The 19,558-nt window shown below is 45.1% G+C and overlaps 1 protein-coding gene across 2 annotated transcripts in view; it reads right to left on the bottom strand.

The window, feature by feature from the left end:
* Nucleotides 1-19,299, bottom strand: part of LMAN2L (lectin, mannose binding 2 like) — a 29,850-nt gene extending 10,551 nt beyond the window's left edge. The window contains exons 1-4 of one of the 2 annotated variants that reach the window (XM_004369340.2): nucleotides 19,091-19,299; nucleotides 17,851-17,969; nucleotides 14,140-14,257; nucleotides 13,301-13,383 (exon numbers count right to left, since the gene is read on the bottom strand). In XM_004369340.2, coding sequence (XP_004369397.1) covers nucleotides 13,301-13,383; nucleotides 14,140-14,257; nucleotides 17,851-17,969; nucleotides 19,091-19,277 — 507 coding nt within the window. In that variant the 5' untranslated portion in view covers nucleotides 19,278-19,299. The remainder of the gene's footprint in view (nucleotides 1-13,300; nucleotides 13,384-14,139; nucleotides 14,258-17,850; nucleotides 17,970-19,090) is intronic. The other variant, XM_023734238.1, reaches the window with a different exon arrangement.
* Between the last annotated feature and the right edge of the window lie 259 nt (nucleotides 19,300-19,558).

Below are 19,558 nucleotides of genomic sequence, written 5' to 3'. Positions count from 1 at the left end.
CACATCTTTCTCCCCAGGAGCGACTGGGGGGTTTGAACGGCTGACCTTTCGGTTAGCAGCCGAGCGCCTTAACCACTGTACCACCACGGCTCCTATATGACAGAAGGGGCAGGGAAATCGGATGAATGGAAACATGGAACCCAGAGAGGCAATGGGGAGAGTGCTGACGCATTGTGGGGACTGCAACCACCATCACAGAAAAATTTGTACATCAATTATTGAACGGGAAGCTAACTTGCTGTGTAAACTTTCACCTAAAGCACAATAAAAATGTTAAAAACAAAATCAAAAGAGATCACACATGGAGCATCCAGTCTGTACCAGATACTGTTTTCTAAGTATTTTTACATAAAAGTAAAAGCTGTCATGTATGTTAAAAAGAAAAAAAAAGAGCTTATGAGCCCAATACAGGAGCATGAGAAGCATGAGGTTGGCAAATTCAAGGAACTCAAATAGACTGGGGTGTCTGAAACACAGCCAGTGAGGAAGAGGGTGGTGTGAGCAGAGGCTGCAGCGCGGACAGAAACCAGATCACACAGGGCCTTAGAGGCCACAGTGAGGAGCTTGGGGTAGGCCTCGGAGCATCTCCCAACAGTCCTTCCCTTATGCCACGGGTACAATACGCATTAAAAAGAAAAAAAAAAAAAATCTCTTGCCGTCGAGATAGAGATCCTACAGAACAGAGCAGAACTTTCCCGTAGGGTGTCCAAGGGCAGCTGGTAGATTCAAACTGCTGACCTTTTGGTTAGCAGCCGAACTCTTAACTCGTGTTCCCAGGGCTCCAAGAACACGTACAGGACTCCAGAGAGATACGCAATCAGTCAGCAGATGATTGTTGTTGTCATGCGCCGTCAGTCGATTCCGACTCACAGCGACCCTGAACGAAACACTGCCCGTGAGTGAATGATGAAAGTACCATAAAACTCTCATTATCGTTCAGAACGAGGAATTCTATGTCATCAAGTAGTTTACAGAAATGGGCTTCTGATGAGAAAGCTCTTAACTTCAGTGAGCAATCAGGGAAGAGAAGGGATTAAAAATGACCTGGGCAGCCCCGCTGACTCCAAGCCTTGTTTCATTTATCACCCCCAGGACCTGGGATCAGAAGTTTAAACGGCAACTTTAGAAAGTGCCTCAGAGAAGTGTCCTCAACCTAAGGGCGCTTTACTTTATCCCGCAGCTCGCAAGGCATCCAGTTTTCTGGTAATAGCCAGGCTGGAGGTAGGCTGGACCTCAGAATCACCTGGACAGCTTTTCAAAGGCAAAGATACGTGAGTCCCTTGGCCGAAGAGCCTCATTAGCAGATGTAGGGTGGGGCCCAGGATTATGTATTTTTAAAAAGCATCACAGATGATTGTGATCCAAGAAACCCCGCACTGGTACAGAACCTCACAGCTATGTGGCAGAAATTTCTCTCCTTGAACACCTCATTAGTAGTAAGTCTTTAAACACTGTCTTATTGTCTGTGCCCATCAGGAGCTCCTGAAGCATTTCTTGGGTAACCACTAATTTCACACAGCAGCAAATTTTCTTTCCCTGGAAAGCAGCCTGAACCAAAGGCTGAAGAATCAGACTCAGCTAAGGTAGTAGTTTCATTCCTAACCTTGGAGTCGCCAATTGTCCAAATAATTGTTGTCTGCAGGATGGACAAATGTTTTCAACTTTTTCTACCACAAGACCACTGTTTTAAAAAGAAGGAAAAAAAGAAGACCCTCTACATGATAATTTTGCCTCCAGTATATCTTGACTGAAAAGAGACATGTAAGTTTGTGGACTTACGAATCCTAAGCTAAAGTTCCACAGGTCCCAAGCACACGGGCTGTGGACCCCTGGATAGAATAAAGGGCACGCAAGGCCTCTGTACTCAGGGAGACCTCAGTTCTAACGGCAGCTATGCTCCATGCACAGCTGCATAACCTTGGGTGGATTACATCCCCCTCTGACCGTCCATTTTCTCGCCTGTAGACGGAGAGAATAATACACAGCTCACAGGAGTAGTTATAAAGATGAGACGAGGTATGCAAAGCAGACTGTACAGAGTCTGGCATCCAGAAGGGAGTCAATGTCTGTTTGGTGAACGACTAATTACTGAATCTCTAGATACAAATGATGTTCACAGGTACTCAGATATCAGCACAATGCGAAACACACATCCTTTAGAGCAGTAATTGCAAGACTATGTTGACTGTCACGGACCAGTAAAATTTCTAAAAATATTTTGGGAATTAATAGGGTTGCCAATTATTATTTTATTTACTTATTAATTTTTTTTGCCTGCTCAGTACATTAATGCATAATAATGAAAGACGACCACCTATATGTACGTTACGTCTAGAACCTGGAGAGTGGGAGTGGATTTTGCTCTGCATAGTTTCACCAAAAATCAAATTAAATATTAAATAATAATAATTAAAAAGTACAATGAAACACACACACAAAAACCAACCACCTATAAAAAGCATCATTTTACAAAAGGACATTTTAACAGAGAGAGAGAGAAAGAGAGCTATCTAATCACTACATAATTTCACAATAAAACCACTGGATCCATTTAGCACTTATGAAAAAGATCACTTCACTGTTCCTATTCTTGGCCCCATGAAAACTCGGTTACCAACCAATACTAGTTCACGGACAGTATCTGGGATCCATCCAGTCTTTCAGAGTAGTGTTTTCCAATCCAAACCGCACTGTAGTCTAGTGGGCTGCTCAAGTTTGCTCTCTGGAACCCAGACGTGAAGAAGAGAAGGTGGGAGAGGAGGCGGAGTGAAGAACAGCACCAAAATAGTGCTGCCAAGATGTCTGCAGAACACACCTGGGAGCCACTTAGGGATGCGAAGAGTGACAGTTCACATGACTGACAGCGTAGCCCGGGCCAGGCACCGCGCTCACAACGGGCACGCGTGCACTCACTCGACTCTCACCATAACCACACGAGCAGTACTGGTATCACAGACACTAACACATTTCACAGATAAGAACGCTAGCCCAAGACAACCTGGGTATTAAGTAATGGAACCAGGATTTGAAATCAGGTAGTCTGGCCCGAGAGCCCCGACTCAATCACTATGTCACAATGCCCTCAAAATCAACATGGAAAAACGTTTAGTAAATCCTGTTAAGATTTTTTTTTAAAAAAAAAAAATTAGGTTTCTAACAAGTATGTAGCCTGAAATTCAAAGAAAAACTAAAAAATGATTCCAGATTAAAGAAGAGAAATATGACAACTCAATACAACACAGGATCTGGGGTTTCCTTCTGCTATAAAGGACATCATTAGGACAACTGGTGAAATCTGAATAAGGGCTGTGGATTAATAACAGCATTGTCACCAATAGTAATTAAGTTCCTGATTTTGATCATTATGCTGTGGCTGTGTGAGAGAACTCCTTGTTTTTTAAGAAACAGATACTGACGTATTTAGGAGTAACGGGGCATAAGGGAGGCAACTTACTCTTAAATAGCTCCGAAAAGAATATACACACACACATGGACACACACAGCAACATACACAGAGAGTAAGAGAAAAGGACAAAGCAGTGTAGTAAAATGTTAACGTTTTGGAAAATTCAAGTCAAGAGCATCCAGGTATTCTTTGTAGTATTCTTATAACTTATCTGTAAGTCTGAGACTTTATCAAAATAAAAAATAAGATTGACCTGGATCTAGTATTATCCTTTTGTCTGCCTGAAAATTTTCAAAATAAAAAAAAAGTTTTTTTAAAAACAGTGTGTCCAACCTGATGCCGTGTCTTTGTTTTTGGAAAGAAGTTTGCACAGTTGTGTTGTTCCAGCCCTTCCTGACTTTTCTGTAATGAGCAGGAATGGCTTTTTGTAAAACAAAAAACAAGACAAATACCTCTTCTACAGCACCTCCCTTTACACCTCCGTTTACTGATAATCCCCTTGGATCGTTAATGAAACACACTTCCCTGCCACTTCCACACACAGGCCTGTGACTTTTCAGACTTTCAAAACATCACAAGAAGCCCGGTCCTACAGGAGTCTTCATCCATCTAACCCGTTACGCAGGAATCTAGATAAAGAGGTGACCGGTTAACTCAGTATACCCATCCTAATAAGGGTGGGTAACAGGATCGGTAAGATTCTCACATTACTGTGTAGCGTGAGAAGGCCCCTGTTCAATAAGCCCCAATCTACCACCAACCTATACTAGTGACTCTGTCCCTAAGTCTCAGGGCTCAATGGAAGGACAGAGAAGAGCGGCACCTGCAGGCTAGCTGACAGCCTGGAGGACCTTCACATACCTGAACATCAATCACTGTGATGTATCCCTTAAGAAACCCAAGAAATGACTTTAATCTCATTGTTGTGACCTCACTAGAACAAACCCAAATCCCATAATTGGAAGATTTCAAGACAAGTACTACAAAATCAAAAAACTTGAATTTGGAGATGCCCCAAAGACTGGTTTATAATCCACCCACCCAGCTGACAAGTGCCAAGATTCAAAACAGCCTGATGTGTATGTCTGGATTTCACTGCTGCCCATCATTTTGATACGATGTGAATATTTCTTGTTAATGAGAAGAGCTATCAACTCTATAGAACAGGGGGGAGTCCATGAACCTCCTGAAATTCCATGTAAAATTCTATGTGTGTGTACATCTTTCTGTGGGTCCACTGCTTTCCTCAGATTCTCAAAAGGGTCAAGACCCAAAAAAAAAAGGTAAAGAACTAATCCACAGTGAAGCATCCTCTGGAGCTCCTGCTTTGTTTCTCCTTCCTTGCCCCCTCTTTCATTGCTCCAGAGAAGCAGCAGTATCTTCTCCTTGCCTTCATTCAGTACTAGCAGAACACCCTATATTTTCCACACTTCTCTCAAAAACCACTTCTCACCAACAAAGTTGCACCTCAAGAGCTTGCCAATAACTCCGCAGGCCTGGCTTCCAAAGAAGTCTCTCTTAGAAAACCTGCCCCACCTAGGCCTGAAAATAAAACAGCCCAAGTCGCATCCAAGTTGGACAATAACAAGAGAGCTGAAGAGGTCATGGAGTTCCTGTAATAGTACAGAGATGCTCTCTGCCAAGGGTTAAGAGGCCAAGAAGGAGCCGTGTCTTCATCAAGACAGGCTTGAAGGAATGTGTTTTTAAAATGCGATGGCACAGTATTAGCAATCTTCTTCCAGTTTCAAAGGAAGAATAACAATTATCACCCTAAAAAAAACACGGGGAACACGACAGCAGGACTTCTAAGCTGGCCTGATCTGGGAAGAGCGGAGCTGTTAACACTCTCCACTCTCCACCAGCTGTTTCTGCCTCCATCGGCTGAGGCCCTAACAACTCACAGGGAAGAGTGAGGGCCAAGTCTGCAAAGGGGTGCACATCCGTGTTCTCACTCCAGAAAGGCATTTCATCACCATACTCTCGATTCCAACTGAGAGAAGACATCTGCGCTCCAATATTGCTACTGAATTCCCCGCAACTTTTCCCAAATATCTGGGTTCACGTGAGAAAGTGATGACCCTCAGCTGAGGACTTCACTGTGGCAAGAAAAACATGATCAGATCAAACTTGAATCATCATTTCTGGGGTAACAGCTTTATTGAGATACAGTTCACATACCACACAATTCACCCATTTAAAGCGTACAATTCCACGCCTTTTCGTATATTGTTATGTAAACATTACCACAATAGATTTGAGAACATTTCCATCACCCCAAGTAGAAACACTGTGCCCACTAGCAGTCGCTCTCCATTCTCCCCACCTCTCTCCACTTCCCAGCCCCCACCCCCCATTCCTCCAGCCCCTGACTACAACCATCTACTTTCTTTCTCCATACATTTGTCTATTCTGGACATTTCGTGTACATGGAATCATAGTCTTTTGTGACCGCCTTCTTTGACTTAGGTTCATCCGTGTTGGAGAATCTATCAGTATTTCATTTCTTTTTATTGATGGATAATATTCCACGGTATGGATATAGCACATTTTACCCATTCACCAGTTCATGGACATTTGGGTTGTTTCCATTTTTTGGCCACTATGAATAATGATCCTATAAACATTTGTGTGCAAGTTTTTGTGTGGACGTGTGTTGTCATTTCTCTTGGGTATATGCACCTGTGAATGGAATTGCTGGTCATATGGTAACTTTACGTTTAACCATCTGAAGAACTGCCAAAACCATTCTCCAAAGCAGTTGCACCATTTTACATTCCCACCAGCAGTGTACAAGGGTTCCAATTTTACCACATCCTCACTAATATTATCCGTCTTTTTTAGTTCTGCCATCTTAGTGGCTGTTAAGTCTTATCTTACTGTGGTTTTTATTCGCATTACTATCATGGTTAATGATGTTGAGCATCTTTTCACGTCTCTATTGGCCATTGGGAGCCCTGGTGGCACAGTGGTTAAGAGCTACAGCTGCTAACCAAAAGGTCGGCAGTTCGAATCCACCCGACGCTCCTTGGAAACCCTATGGGGCAGTTCTACTCTGTCCTATAAGGTCACTATGAGTCGGAATCAACTCGACGGCATCAGGTTTGGTTTTGGTTTTATTGGCCATTTGCATATCTTCTTTGGAGAGCTATCTATTCACATCCTTTGCCAATTTTTAAATTGGGTTGTCTTTTCATTACTGAACTGTAATAGTTCTTTATGTATACTAGATACAAGTCCTTTATCAATGTTTTCTCCCATTCTGTGGTGGTCTTTTCATTTCCTTGACAGTATTCTTTGAGGCACATGAGTTTTTAATTTTGATGAAGTTTAACTTATCAGTTTTGTTTTCATTATTTATGCTTTTGGTATCATATCTATGGAACAATTGCCTAGTCCAAAGTCATGAAGAATTATACCTGTTTTCTTCTATGAGTTAATTTTTGTGTACGGTATGAGGTAGGGGTCCAACCTCAATCTTTTGCATATGGATATCTAGTTGTTCTAGTACCATTTGCTAAAAAGACTATTCTTTCCCCATTGAATTGTCTTGACACCCTTGTCAAAGATCAACTGACCATAAATATGAGGGTTTATTTCTGGATATTCAAATCTATTCCACTGATCTATATGCCTATCCTTATGCATGTACCACACTGTTTCGATTACTGTGGCTTTGTAGTAAGTTTTGAATGTGAGTCCTTCACTTTGTTCTTATTTTTCAAGATTGTTTTGGCAATAGCCAAACAAGTCCCTTGCATTTCCATACGAATTTTAGAATTGGTTTGCCCATCTCTGCAAAGAAGTCAGAAGCTTTTGATAGACAGGAACTGTGTCAAATCTGTAACTCAATTTCAGGAGAACTGCCATCTTAACAATATTAAGTCCGCTGATCTATGAACATCGATGTCTTTCCATTTATTTAATTCTTCTCTGATTTCTTTCAATAATGTTTTGTAGTTTTCAAAGCATAAATTCTGTACTTTGTTAAATTCGTTTCTAAGTATTGTATTCTTTGGATGATAATGTAAATGGAATTTTCTTAATTTCATTTTGGATTGTTCACTGCAAGTGTATAGAAATATAATTGATTCTTGCATATTGCTCTTACATCCTGCAACTCTACTGAAGTGGTTTATTAATTCTAATAGGTTTTTGTTGTTGTTGTTGTAGTTTAAGTGAAAGTTTACATTTCAAGTTAGTCTCTCAGACAAAAATTTATACATACATTGTTACGTGACCCTAACTGCTCTCCCTACGTATACTGTGACAGCACAACCCTCCTTTCCACCCGATTTCCCGTGTCCATTCAACCAGCTCCTGACCCTCTCTGCCTTCTCATCTCACCTCCAGACAGAAGCTGCCCATTTAGTCTCATGTACTTACTTAAGCTAAGAAGCACACTCTTCACGAGTATCACTTTATGTCCCACAGTGGAGTCCAATCTTTGTCTGAAGAGTTGGCCTCGGGACTTGTTTTAGCTCTGGGTTGACAGAGCCTGGGGGCCATGCTTTCTGGGGTTCCTCCAGTCTCAGTCAGACCATTAAGTCTGGTCTTTTTACTAGAGTTTGAGTTCTGCACCCCACCTTTCTCCTGCTCCATCATAATTCTAATAGGTTTTTGGGGATTCTTTAAGATTTTCTATGTACAAGATCATGTCATCTGCAAATAGAGGTATTTTTACTTCTTTTTTTCCTGGATGACTTTTATTTCATCTTATTGACTAACCGTCCTGGCTACCACATCCAGGACAATATTAAACAAAAAGTGGCAAGAGCAGACATCCTTGTCTTATTCCTGATCTTACAGAGGAAAAGCTTTTAGTCTTTTATCACTAAGTATGATGTCAGCTGTGAGCTTTCCACAGACCCCCTTTATCAGGCTGAGGAAGTTCCCTTCAATTCCTAATTTGCTGAGTGTTTTCATCATAGAGGTGCTGAATTTTGTCAAATGTTTGTTCTGTGTCTACTGAGATAATCATACAGCTTCTATCCTTTATTTATCGATATGGTATATTACATTAATTGATTTTTGGATTTTAAATCAATCTTGCATTTCTCATCATGGTGTAAAATCCTTTTCATATGTTGCTGAATTTGGTTTGCTAATATTTTACTGAAAATTTTCAGCAACATTCATAAAAGATATTTGTTTGTAGTTCTTTTCTTATAATGTCTTTAGTTTTGGTATCAGGATAGTATTAGCCTCACAGAATGAGTTGCTTAATGTTCCCTCCTCTTCTATTTTTTTAAAAAGTTTGAGAAGAATTTGGTGTTAATTCTACTCTAAATGTTTGGTAGAATTCACCAGTAAAGCCATCTAGGCCTAGGCTTTTCTTTGTGGGTAGTTTTTTTATTACTAATTCAATCTTTTTACTTGTTATAGGTCTGTTCAGATTTTCCATTTCGTCTTTAATTATCATTTTTACAGCTATTTATGGTCAACCTCACTATGGCACACCCAAATATTGAAGCTCTTAAGTTACTCATCTAAACTACAATTGCTATACTGCTGATGGGGAAACTGTTGATATGTGACTTTGAGTAACAGCTGTAGTCTCAGAGAACCAAGTCCAAACTCAACTTACGTACCGAATTTCCTCATCTCCTACTTATTGAATTACTGGTTGCTCTAATTTTCCCAGTCTCTCCTTATGAACAAGTGTGGTAGGAAGTAACTTAAGCAAGGGGGTCTTGTGTGCTCTGGTGATAAGGACACAAGAGGCCAGAGTAAAGTTTTTATCAGTGCCTGAGGGATCTGAGGAATTGCTCCGCTCACTCTCCTGCCAGCTTCTTGTTCTCCTTGTACACACAAAGCACTTGCATCTGTAAGTTTTCTAAAGGTACAGTATCTGTCAGCCTCTTCCTATGTGCTCACGATAATAAAGCAAAATAATAAGACTGCACTCTGCAGTCAGACCCACTACCTGTGTGACACTGACAAATTTTTTTAACCTTTCTGCCCTTTAGCTTTCTTACCTGTAAAGTAGGGATAATAATAATACCTACCCTATAGGATTGTTATGAGAAGTAATACATGTAACAATGCCTGACACCTTTATTACATGCCGGTGTCTGACATCAAAGGAGACCATCCGCTGACAAAACATATCTGATGCCGCCTGCTGGGGTAGTTTCAGGTTCTTGGGCTTTAGAAAGGAGTACACTTCCTACCCTCTCTGGTGGAATGTATGCTCTAAGAACTGAAATTACAGAGGACACACACGGAGACAGCGGCTCTGTTCCCAAGGAAGGAATCAACGTGACAGAAGGAAAATGGGATGGGAGGCAGTAGAGCACCACAGTTTAAAAAAAGCACAGCCTCTGGAATCAGGCAGACCTGGGTTCAAACACTGGCTCCACCTCACCTTGTTACCTTGAACAAGACACTTACTTTCTCTGAACCTCTGTTTACTCATTGGTAAAATGAGAAAAATAGTAATAACTTTAAGGAGGTTTGATGAGGATTGAGACAATATATATAAAGTACCTGGCACATAGTAGTCACCTAACAACCCAAAAAACCGAACCCACTGCTGTCGAGTCGATTTCAACTCATAGTAATCCTACACGACACAGGCGAACCGCCCCATGGGGTTTCCAAGGCTATAAATCTTTACAGAAGCAGACTGCTACATCTTTCTCCCACGGAGTGGCTGGTAGGTTCAAACCGCCGACCTTTCAGTCAGCAGCTGAGTACTTAACCACTGCACCACCAAGGCTCTTACCTAATAAATAAGAATTGCTTTTATTAGAAGGAAATGAGGACCTGATGTTGGTCCATGGGTTCTCAACACTGGCCGGACATGTGAACCACCTGGAGGTTTTTAAAAAGTAAAGCTACTAGGCTGCACCTCGGACTAACTGAATCAGAGTATCAGGGGTTGGGACCTGGACGTCAGTTTTTTGGTTTTTTTCCCCCTTGATTGTGCTTTAGGGGTAAGTTTACAGATCAAATTAGTTTCTCATTAAATAATACACAAATTGTTTTATGACACTGGCTGCCAACCCTACAACGTGTCAACACTCTCCCCTTCTCTACCCGAGGTTCCCCGTTTCCATTTGTCCAGTTTTCCTGTCCCCTCCTGCCTTCTCATCTTTGCTTTTGGGCTGGTGTGCCCATTTAGTCTTGTATACATGACTGAACTACGAAGCATGTTCCTCACACGTGTTATCGTCTGCCCTACAGACCTGTCTAATCTTTGGCTGAAGGGTGAACCTCAGGAGTGACTTCAGTACTGAGTTAAAATGGTGTCCAGGGGCCATACTCTCAGGGTTTCTCCAGTCTGTCAGACCAACAAGCCTTCTTTTTTTTTTTTTTTTTTTAATGTGTGTGTGAATTTGAATTTTGTTCTACATTTTTCTCCCACTCTGTCTGGGCCCATTTGTTGTGATCCCCATCAGAGCAGTCGGTGGTGGTAGCTGAGCACCATCTAGTTGTTCTGGGCTCAGTCTGGTGGAGGCCGTCACAGTTGTGGTCCGTTAGTCCTTTGGACTCATCTTTCCTTGTGTCTTTGGTCTTCTTCACTCTCCTTTGCTCCAGCCGGGATGGGACCAGTAGGTGTATCTTAGATGGCCGCTCACAGGCTTTTAAGACCCAAGACGTCAGTTACTGTTTACAGTTCTCCAGTTAATTCCAATGTGCAGTTGGGCTTGAGAACCACAAGAGCTGGTCAGAAAAGCGGCCCCCATTTTTACCATCTGAAACTAATTCTGATTAACATACGCTCTCCTTATAAAATAAACTCATCAGATCCGCTCTCTCAAATCAGAATTACTACTATCTGATGGTGAAACGGAAGCTTAGAGAGTTTGAACAATTTGTTTCTGGTTCCAGAGAGCCAGGTCTAAAGCGCTAGTTAGTTAATCCCTGAAGGCCATGCCGCGTGTTGAGATTCATTTCTAACTACCACTACATCCTCGGCTTGGCTGCAGATCTAGTTGTGACATGCCCCCATTAAAATCCTCTCATGCACTTACTACAGGAGCCCTGGTGGCGCAGTAGTTAAAGCACTCAGCTGCTAACTGTTAAGTAGGCGGCTGGAACCCACCAGCTGCTCCATGGGAGAAAGATGTAGCAGTCTGCTTCAGTAAAGATATACAGCCTTGGAAACCCTGTGGAGCAGTTCTACCCTGTCCTATAGGGTCGCTAAGCATCAGAATCAACTCGACGGCAGTGGGTTTGGCTTGGTTTTATGCATTTACTCCTTAGAATAAAGTCCAGGCTCTGTCACAGGAACATGACCCTTCAGAACCTGGCCTCAAAATGTGCACGGTGGGGGTGAGTCACATGCGTTCAGACTGTGCTGCTGCTGGTATAAACAGCCCAAGTACCCACCGCCCGAGTAAACACGGCTGGTGGATGTGCGCAAGAGGGGACAGTGTCACTACTATAGAATGCAAGGTGAACGCTGGCCCCCGGAGCTGGGCAACGTGGCAGGACAGCCGGCCCTGCTTTTCCTTTCTTTCTAGCTTCATCTCTCCCATCCTCCTTCAGATTCCTCACACACACCGTCCTCTCTCATCTCGGCGCCTCAGTGTGCTCTTCCCCCCACGTGGAACACTGGTTCCTCATCCTGCAGCCCTCAGTGTAAGCGTGGCCTCCTGGAGGAAGCCTTCCCCACCACCCCACTGCCATCGAGGCCCCACTCCAAATGAGCGGCTCCTGCCACGTCCTCTCACACTGCCCCACAGCGTCCTCGTCAGAATTTTCATACTTCAGGGAGACTGAGTGCCAGGACTACGTCGGCCCTGCTCACTGTCCAATTCTAGGGCCTCACACCTAGAAATCCTCAATGTGCAGCCCCGAAAGAAGACGGAGAAGGAGCGCTGTAACTGACCCAGGACAACAGGTTCCTTCTCCTAACTCAGGCCCGCCTCACCTTCTGCCCCCGGAAGCTCAGCTCTGTGGGAATATGTTAAGAATTGCCGAATCTGGGTGCTGCAGCCAACGATCATTCTACTGTTCTTGCCATTTTTTAATTAAGTTTGAAATTTTTCATTATAAACTTCTGGGGAAAAATTAAAGTGAGCTCTGTCTCTATTTCTAATCCTGCCTTCACTATTAAATATTATTTAGCTACAAGATACCAACAACAACCTGTCATATAATAATCACTCTCGCACCCTCTGGTGGCGGTGCCACAGGACAGAGACAGTATAATCCTGTTGTCAGAAAATGCTAAAGAACCCTTTAACCAGCTGCCATCAGCTCCGATTCATGGCAACCCCATGTGGGTCAGAGTAGAACTGTGCTCCATGGGGTTTTCAATGGCTGATTTTTCAGAAGCAGATCACCAGGCCTTTCTTCCGAGGCGCCTCTGGGCGGACTTGTGAGCTTCCAATCTCTCGGTTAGCACCTGAGTGCATTAACTGCACCACCAGGGACTCCTAAAGAGCCCCTAGGGCCAGCTAAGAAGAAGCAAGAAGCTTCTGCAAACATCAATGAACTGCTGAGATTTCATCAATTTCCGAGAAGAGGAAGAAGAAAAGGATGCTGGAAAGGGTGAGCGGGCGGCAGAGGAGAGCACAGCAGTGACACATTAGAAGTCAGGGGCCAGCTCCGTTACATAAACTCAGCTTGCTCTGGTGCCGGCCTAGGAGCCAGATCACCAGTCAGTCAAGCAGATACAGCTCGATTTCAGTGGCTACCTATGGGCGCCAGAGAGAACATCGCTGGCACCGACGAAAAGGCCCCCAGTCACAACCGCTGTTCCCAAAGGCTGTGCTTTCACAAACAGTTCTCCCTAGAAAAGCACTGACAAGGACACTAACTTCTGAAGGTCAGCAGACAAAGAAAATGGGACCAAACCCCGTGCTTTCTAACCCCTCTGTCCCTCCTGAGGCAAAGGGCTGTGCTGTCAGTGCAGCTGGCCTCAGCGCTGACGCTTGCCATTACCTCTTGCTGCTTCTCCTCATTGGGGTAGGTGTCTACAAATACTCCCAGCCCCACAAATTTGTCCATGTTTCCAAACACAGGCCCTAGAGAGAGAGAACAGATGATGAACAATGAAATAAAGCCAAGAGCTGACAAAGGAATCACATATCTCTGTGATGGAGGAAAAAGCGAAATTCAAATGTCCCAGGCCTCTCTGAGATGAGAAAACAGGTAAAAGCACCCAGCAAAGTGCATGTCCCATAAGCAGCAACCAGCAAGTATCTGCAGCTGTTTGTTGTTGAAGGCAGGGAGAGAGAAGGCCGCTGCAGCCTTGTTTAGCTCCCTAATGCAAACTGGTTGCTAAGGCGCCCCTACAGAATTCTGCTTCACAAACACTTGGTGAAGATTGTGCCCCGAGAGAGAACTGAATTCCCAGGGTCTACTTCTTGCTGCAAAAGAGATCAGGTCAAATCCGCTGAGCCCGCCACCTAACGAGAGCAAATGGCTCCAGCACCACAAGGAAAATGGAAAACTGCTTTTGACTCAGCAGTGCCGAGACCTTTCACAGTGCCTGCCCCAGAGAAATGCGCTCACCCAACCGTCAGTGCTTGGGAGAGCTAGTGCGTTTGCCCCGCCAAGAGGCCAGGTGGTTTCACAGGGCAATCCCCAGGAGGAGTCACACTTACCCGCTTCTTAGGACTCAGACCCCATTCTAGGGCCCAGAAGGGCCAGTCTTCATCCACACACGTCAAGGGAGAGGAAAAACTGCTGGAGCGGTGGGGAAGCAGCCTCCTCAAAAAGAGGGCGCATATAAAAGCAGGCTGCCGCACCCCACGCAGGAGTAACCGGGGTCCCAGTACCTGGCTGCATCCGCTCCTTTGTGTACCAGATCGCCAAGCCATCCCCGTGCAGGTTCTTCTTCCCTTGCCCGTGGATCCTGAAGTGCACCTGCAACTCCCAGTCTCTCAGGAAACATGGCTGCGGTGAAAAAGACACCGAGTCAACGAGCAGAATGAACCACTGGAGCCCTCAAGCTCTTACCAGCAAGCCACAGACTGGGAAAACCCAGATGCACTTAACACTAGGCTGAGGGCTGGAACCAACATCTAAGACGTGCTGGTAAAATAAAATGGGCTGAGCCATTCAGCTAGGCAAGAGATTTAACACGAAACGTGAATCAACTTCCAGATTATCTTCAGCATCTCCCAGCAGAAACAGGATAGTACTCCCAAACTGGAAAAGGGAGGCATATGCTAAGTTAGACTACTGTTATCCTGTATTCACCCCGCAAAACATCCCAGTCTATACAGCACAGGTAGCTAAATTAATACTCATCTTCAACTTAGCATCACCCCGTATGAACGAAAAGACTCTAAAAAGCTTGGATTTAAAGCTCAAAGTCTCATGCGTTACAAAAGAGTGAGAAAAGCTAAGTTACTCTGCAAAGGTTTCCAGGAATAATTAGCAGATGCTATAAACAATTTTAATTAGCTAGACTTGGCCCTCTGTCAACTGAGGGGCGAGCCAGAGTTCACAGGAGATAAGGTGTACGTTACAGTCCCCCGAATCCTCAAGCCCTTGGCCAAGAAGCACAAATGCACCAGAGAAAAGCACGGTCCTCACCACGGGAAGAGCCTCTGGCGGGAACCATGAGGGAAGTGCGGACTAACCAGACTCCCTCGTTTTTTGCTTTTTGAATCGCGGAACAAAACCTTAGAAAGACGGAGGAGGCGGCAGGTGGATGGTTAAGTGCTCTAAAATAGTTTCCAGGAGAAGCCCGAGTGGGTATTTGGTCTAGGGAGGTTCCTGGATAAGGCAGTTCACGGTGAAGGAAGCAGGGGAGGAAGAGCAGATGAACCAGCTGGGTTCGGCCAGGGGCTGTCCAAATAGATGGCCTCAGGCTCTTGAGCACCGTATTGCTAGATCGTTTCAGGTTTTGATTTCTGGGACACTTTTCCAAAAGTGTGAGCACCAGGAGAACACAGGCAAAATGAAAGGGGTGGGGGTACTTCTAAATCCAGCAAAACCCAAACCAAACCCACTGCTGTCAAGTCGATTCTGGCTCACAGAACTGCCCCAGAGGGTTTCCAAGGTGCATTTGGCGGATTTGAACTGCCGATCTTTTGGTTAGCAGCCAAGCTCTTAACCACTGCGCCACCAGAGCTCCTTCTAAAGAAAGAAACCTGTCATCTGATTCATCCAGAGCTCTGGAAACCCCAGGCAAGCCCAGGGAACAGCATACACCCAGTGTCGTCTTTCGACCCTAGAGGACAGAGCAGAACTGCCCCATAGGGTTTCCAAGGAGCAGCTGGTAGATTTGAACTACTGACCTTTTGGTTAGTAGCCCAGCTGTTAAGCACTGTGCACCAAAACTCCGGGAAAATTCAGCAAGGAGGCCTGAAATATGCAATAGTTTACTCTACCCTGACGAGCCCAGGCCCCGTCTGGTCATTTTCGGTTCTCATCTCTCTGTTTCATTTAGATTTCAGGGCAAGAGTGAAATTCAGTGGCAGGAAGCTGCTCTACAGCCAGAGGGTAGGCACTATGCCCCGGGAAAGGGGCAGGGCCAGAGTTCACATTTCGCCAAGGGGCCTGTGTTCTTGGCTCCACATGCAGCACACGCTATGCAGCTTTGCTCAAGGCTATGTCTCAAGGTAGTTCTGAAACCTCTGCGCCTCAGAAGCACCTGGGAGCTTTTAAAAATCCTATTACCCAGGTTGCACCCTGTTATGGATTGAATTGTGTCCTCCAAAAATACGTACTGTAAATCCTAACCCCTATACCTGCCGCTATAATCCCATTCGGGAATGGGTTTTCTTTGCTATGTTAATAAGGCAGTATTCCCAACAGGTGTGTCCTGAGTGAATCTTTTTTGAGATATAAAAACAGCAGATTAGGCAAAGAGAAGCAGAGATGGGGGAAGAGATGCCAAGCCACATGAAGATCGTCCGAATCAGAAGCTCAAAAGAGACAAGGACCTTCCTCCAGAGCTGACAGAGGGAAAGCCTTCCCCTAGAGTCGGTGCTCTGAATTCAGACTTCTAGCCCCTAAACTGTGAGAAAATAAATTTGTTTGTTAAAGCCACCATTTTAGTATTTCTGTTATAGCAGCACTAGACGACTAAGACACATCCCCCAGGCACTGATTCCAAGGGACAGCCCAGTTTGAGAACCACTGCTGAAACAAATGTGCTTATTCAAACGCCTGAGAAACAACTCCGGAGCTCACCGTGATAGGCAAACAACAAAGGATACAGGTCTCAGAGCATCGGGAAAAGGGCCGGACAGTGAGAGCCGAGACCTGAACTGCTGCGAGAAGAGCTATGAACAGACACCAAGACAGTAACAAGGCATCAAGCTTCAGACACGATCATTTAGTAACCCCAAGGGCCCCAGCACTGGCTCTCACAATAGGTCTAACAACCTACTGTATACTAACCTAACAACACACATTTCTGTAACAAGGTTAACTTTCCAAAGGCTCTCCACTTGTACTGTCTTATTTCAGTCTCCCAACAACCCTGGCAGACAAGTAGAACAGGCATTCTGAAGTCCACTTGACAGACGCAGGAACTCAAAACTGAGGTTAAATAACCTGCCTGCCTAGGGTTCATGGTGGATCTACGGCAGGGCAGGATCTAGAGCCCAAGTCTTTCAACTGCCAGCCCTTCACCTCTTTCACCAGGACACGCTGCCCTGCACTCTGTCCAAAAACAAGCCTGGCATTAGAACCTAGGCTAAGAGGTGAACTCCTGCAGACTGCTCATGGAGAAACCTCCACCTCTTATCCCTCCGCTCCTTTAGAATTCTCTGCCACATAAAATGAACAGGAAAAAGTAGTTCTTTTTTCTGAGATTCAATAGCTACAACTAATGAGAAAAACCATGTAAAAACAAATCCTTAGCTTATGAGAGCCCAGAAGAAAGTATCAAAGGATGCCAAGGTAATCGCCAAAAGTAAAGTGGTCCTAAAAGATGTAGAAAGAGCCCTGGAAATGGAAAAGAAAGCATCATCTCACACGTGTACAAAATCACAGTGCAGCCACCCCAGGAACACTGCGTTCACTTCTTGCCGCCATACCTCAAGGAAGACGATGCAGCTAGAGAAGGTCCAGAGAAGGACAAATAAAATGACAATGGTTCACAGTGGCTTTCACAAGAAAATAAAATTCAAAATTAGACTCCACAAACTGAAATAACAGAGGAGGATACTGGGATAGAGTCTGGGATAAATTTAAGAGTAGTCTTCTACTCTACAAAGCAAAATAATTATACATGGATTAAGCTATTAACTCCCAAGAAGTAGCACTATGAGGCCAATGAGGAACTACAGACATTTCAGAAAACAGATTCGAAATAAATTATTTGGGTATAATTAGGGCAAGACAGAGTATTTCCCTAAGTATCTGATTTCTCTATTATGAAGGTCATCATAATCTCTGCAATAAAGATCCTTGGTACACACAGAACACAACTCAATCGGGGGTGGAGACAGAGTAAAATGAAGGTCAGGTCACTGCTGAGCTTTTTAGAACTTTTAAGTCACCAACACAGGAAAGAGAAAGATTCTTACCACCCGGTTCCACAGGGCACCCTGTTTACTCTGCATGTCTGGAGTAAGTCGGATATACTGGGTCATCACCATGGCATTGCCCATCAGATTCCACAGCGACGAGCTGCCCGTGCCCACACCTACAGGGAGGAGGTCCATCAGGTCATGCCCTTCAGCACCAGCCCCTTCAGAAGGCCACCACGGGCCCTCCAAAACCTGGAGGCATCATCTTCTGCTCCCTTTCATGTCACTCAATTTCCCACCTCCTGCCACTCATAAATCTTAAATCTTTAGTTTCCTTTCAGAAGACCCCCAAAGCACATCAGAGCTATCACTTTATCCATTCCACAGTAATCATAGTTCAGATCCATTCTTTCTATTTTATATGTGAGTGAACTTTCAGCACAATGGCAGAGAAAAAAAAAAAAACTCCTCGCTTATACCAAAAAAAGAGCCTGACACTCAGGCCTCTGGAGTTTAATCACATCCTTTCTCTAAACAATTCTTGCAGTGTGATGCTACTTCTCATCTTCCCACCCCCTATAAGCTCCATGAGAGTAAGACGTGTGACTGTATAACCCACAGTATTAGCAAAGGAACCAGCACAGAGCAGACACTCAGTGCATCTGCTAAGTGAGTAAATGATCACCCTTATTAGTAGCGTATACTCTCTCGCACTTTGAGTTGGTTTTTTGTCCGTTTGCTGTTCCCCCATCCCCCACCACGTCCCAGTGGGGAAACAGATTTGTGTGAAGCCACCTGCACTGATTTGGTGCTCTTTGTAGTTACATGTATCACTTTTCTGGTCGATGAGGTGTGCTTAGAAACCTATGAAGCCTAAACAAAGCAAACCAACCGGCCTCTTTCATCAATGGCGCCGCTGGGCTGGAGAAGAGAGGTGTGCCAACTGGCCACAGAATCTGATTCTCTTTCCCACTTCCAAGTTGGAGCCCAGCTCTACCACCTGCTTTACTTCTAGCACATGCGGACATGGCTCTTTGCTAGTGGTCCTGCCCCGTTGGCGCGTCTGTCCCCTTCTCGCATTCCTGTCCGACTCCTGGCCTAGCGCCACCTCAACCTCCTGGAAACTTCCAGGGCTAAGAGCGGAGGCGCTGATCCCTGCCTCCGGCCCTGGACTCCCAAACGCGCGCGCGAGCCACAGGCAGGCTCCTCGGGGCCACAGAGCCCTTGGCCGCTCCGCCTCACCGATGACCTTAGGTCCCGAACCCCCCGGCACGACCACCTGCTCCGGGCGCCTCACCCTGGTAGGGCTTCGACAGCGAATGCTCCCGTTTCAAGTACTCGAACGTCTGACCCGCCCCGACTTGCCGTGGCCCCTGCCCAGACCCCAACAAAAGGAGCAGGAGCAACATCTTGGACCCATCCCGAGCCGACAAGCGACGTCCCCACCGCTGCCACCACCCAGAAGCACCCGGAGTCGCCGCCATCTTCCCCACCGCCGACCCTTCCTCTAAAGCCCGCCCCGCCGTCCAACCCATTGGCCGGTGGGACCGTCTGCCCTGCGTCCAATTGGCTCTCGTCGAATCCCCGCCTCGACAGGTGAGCATCTCACTGATTGGCTGTCTTGTGTATCAGTTGCCCGGCCAACCCCGGGAAAGGGCGTAGCCGAACGCTCGGAGTCTTTATTTGCATTTGTCTTGCGTCCCGCTAGGCCTGCCGGGATATGTAGTGATTTTTTTTTTTTTTTTTTTTTTTTTTTTTTTTTTTT

The sequence above is a fragment of the Trichechus manatus genome, unplaced genomic scaffold (genome assembly GCF_000243295.1).
Source record: "Trichechus manatus latirostris isolate Lorelei unplaced genomic scaffold, TriManLat1.0 scaffold00004, whole genome shotgun sequence".
Classification (NCBI taxonomy): domain Eukaryota; kingdom Metazoa; phylum Chordata; class Mammalia; order Sirenia; family Trichechidae; genus Trichechus; species Trichechus manatus.
The sequence above is the reverse complement of the archived record's forward strand: the minus strand, read 5'-3'. Positions and strand labels throughout refer to the sequence as shown.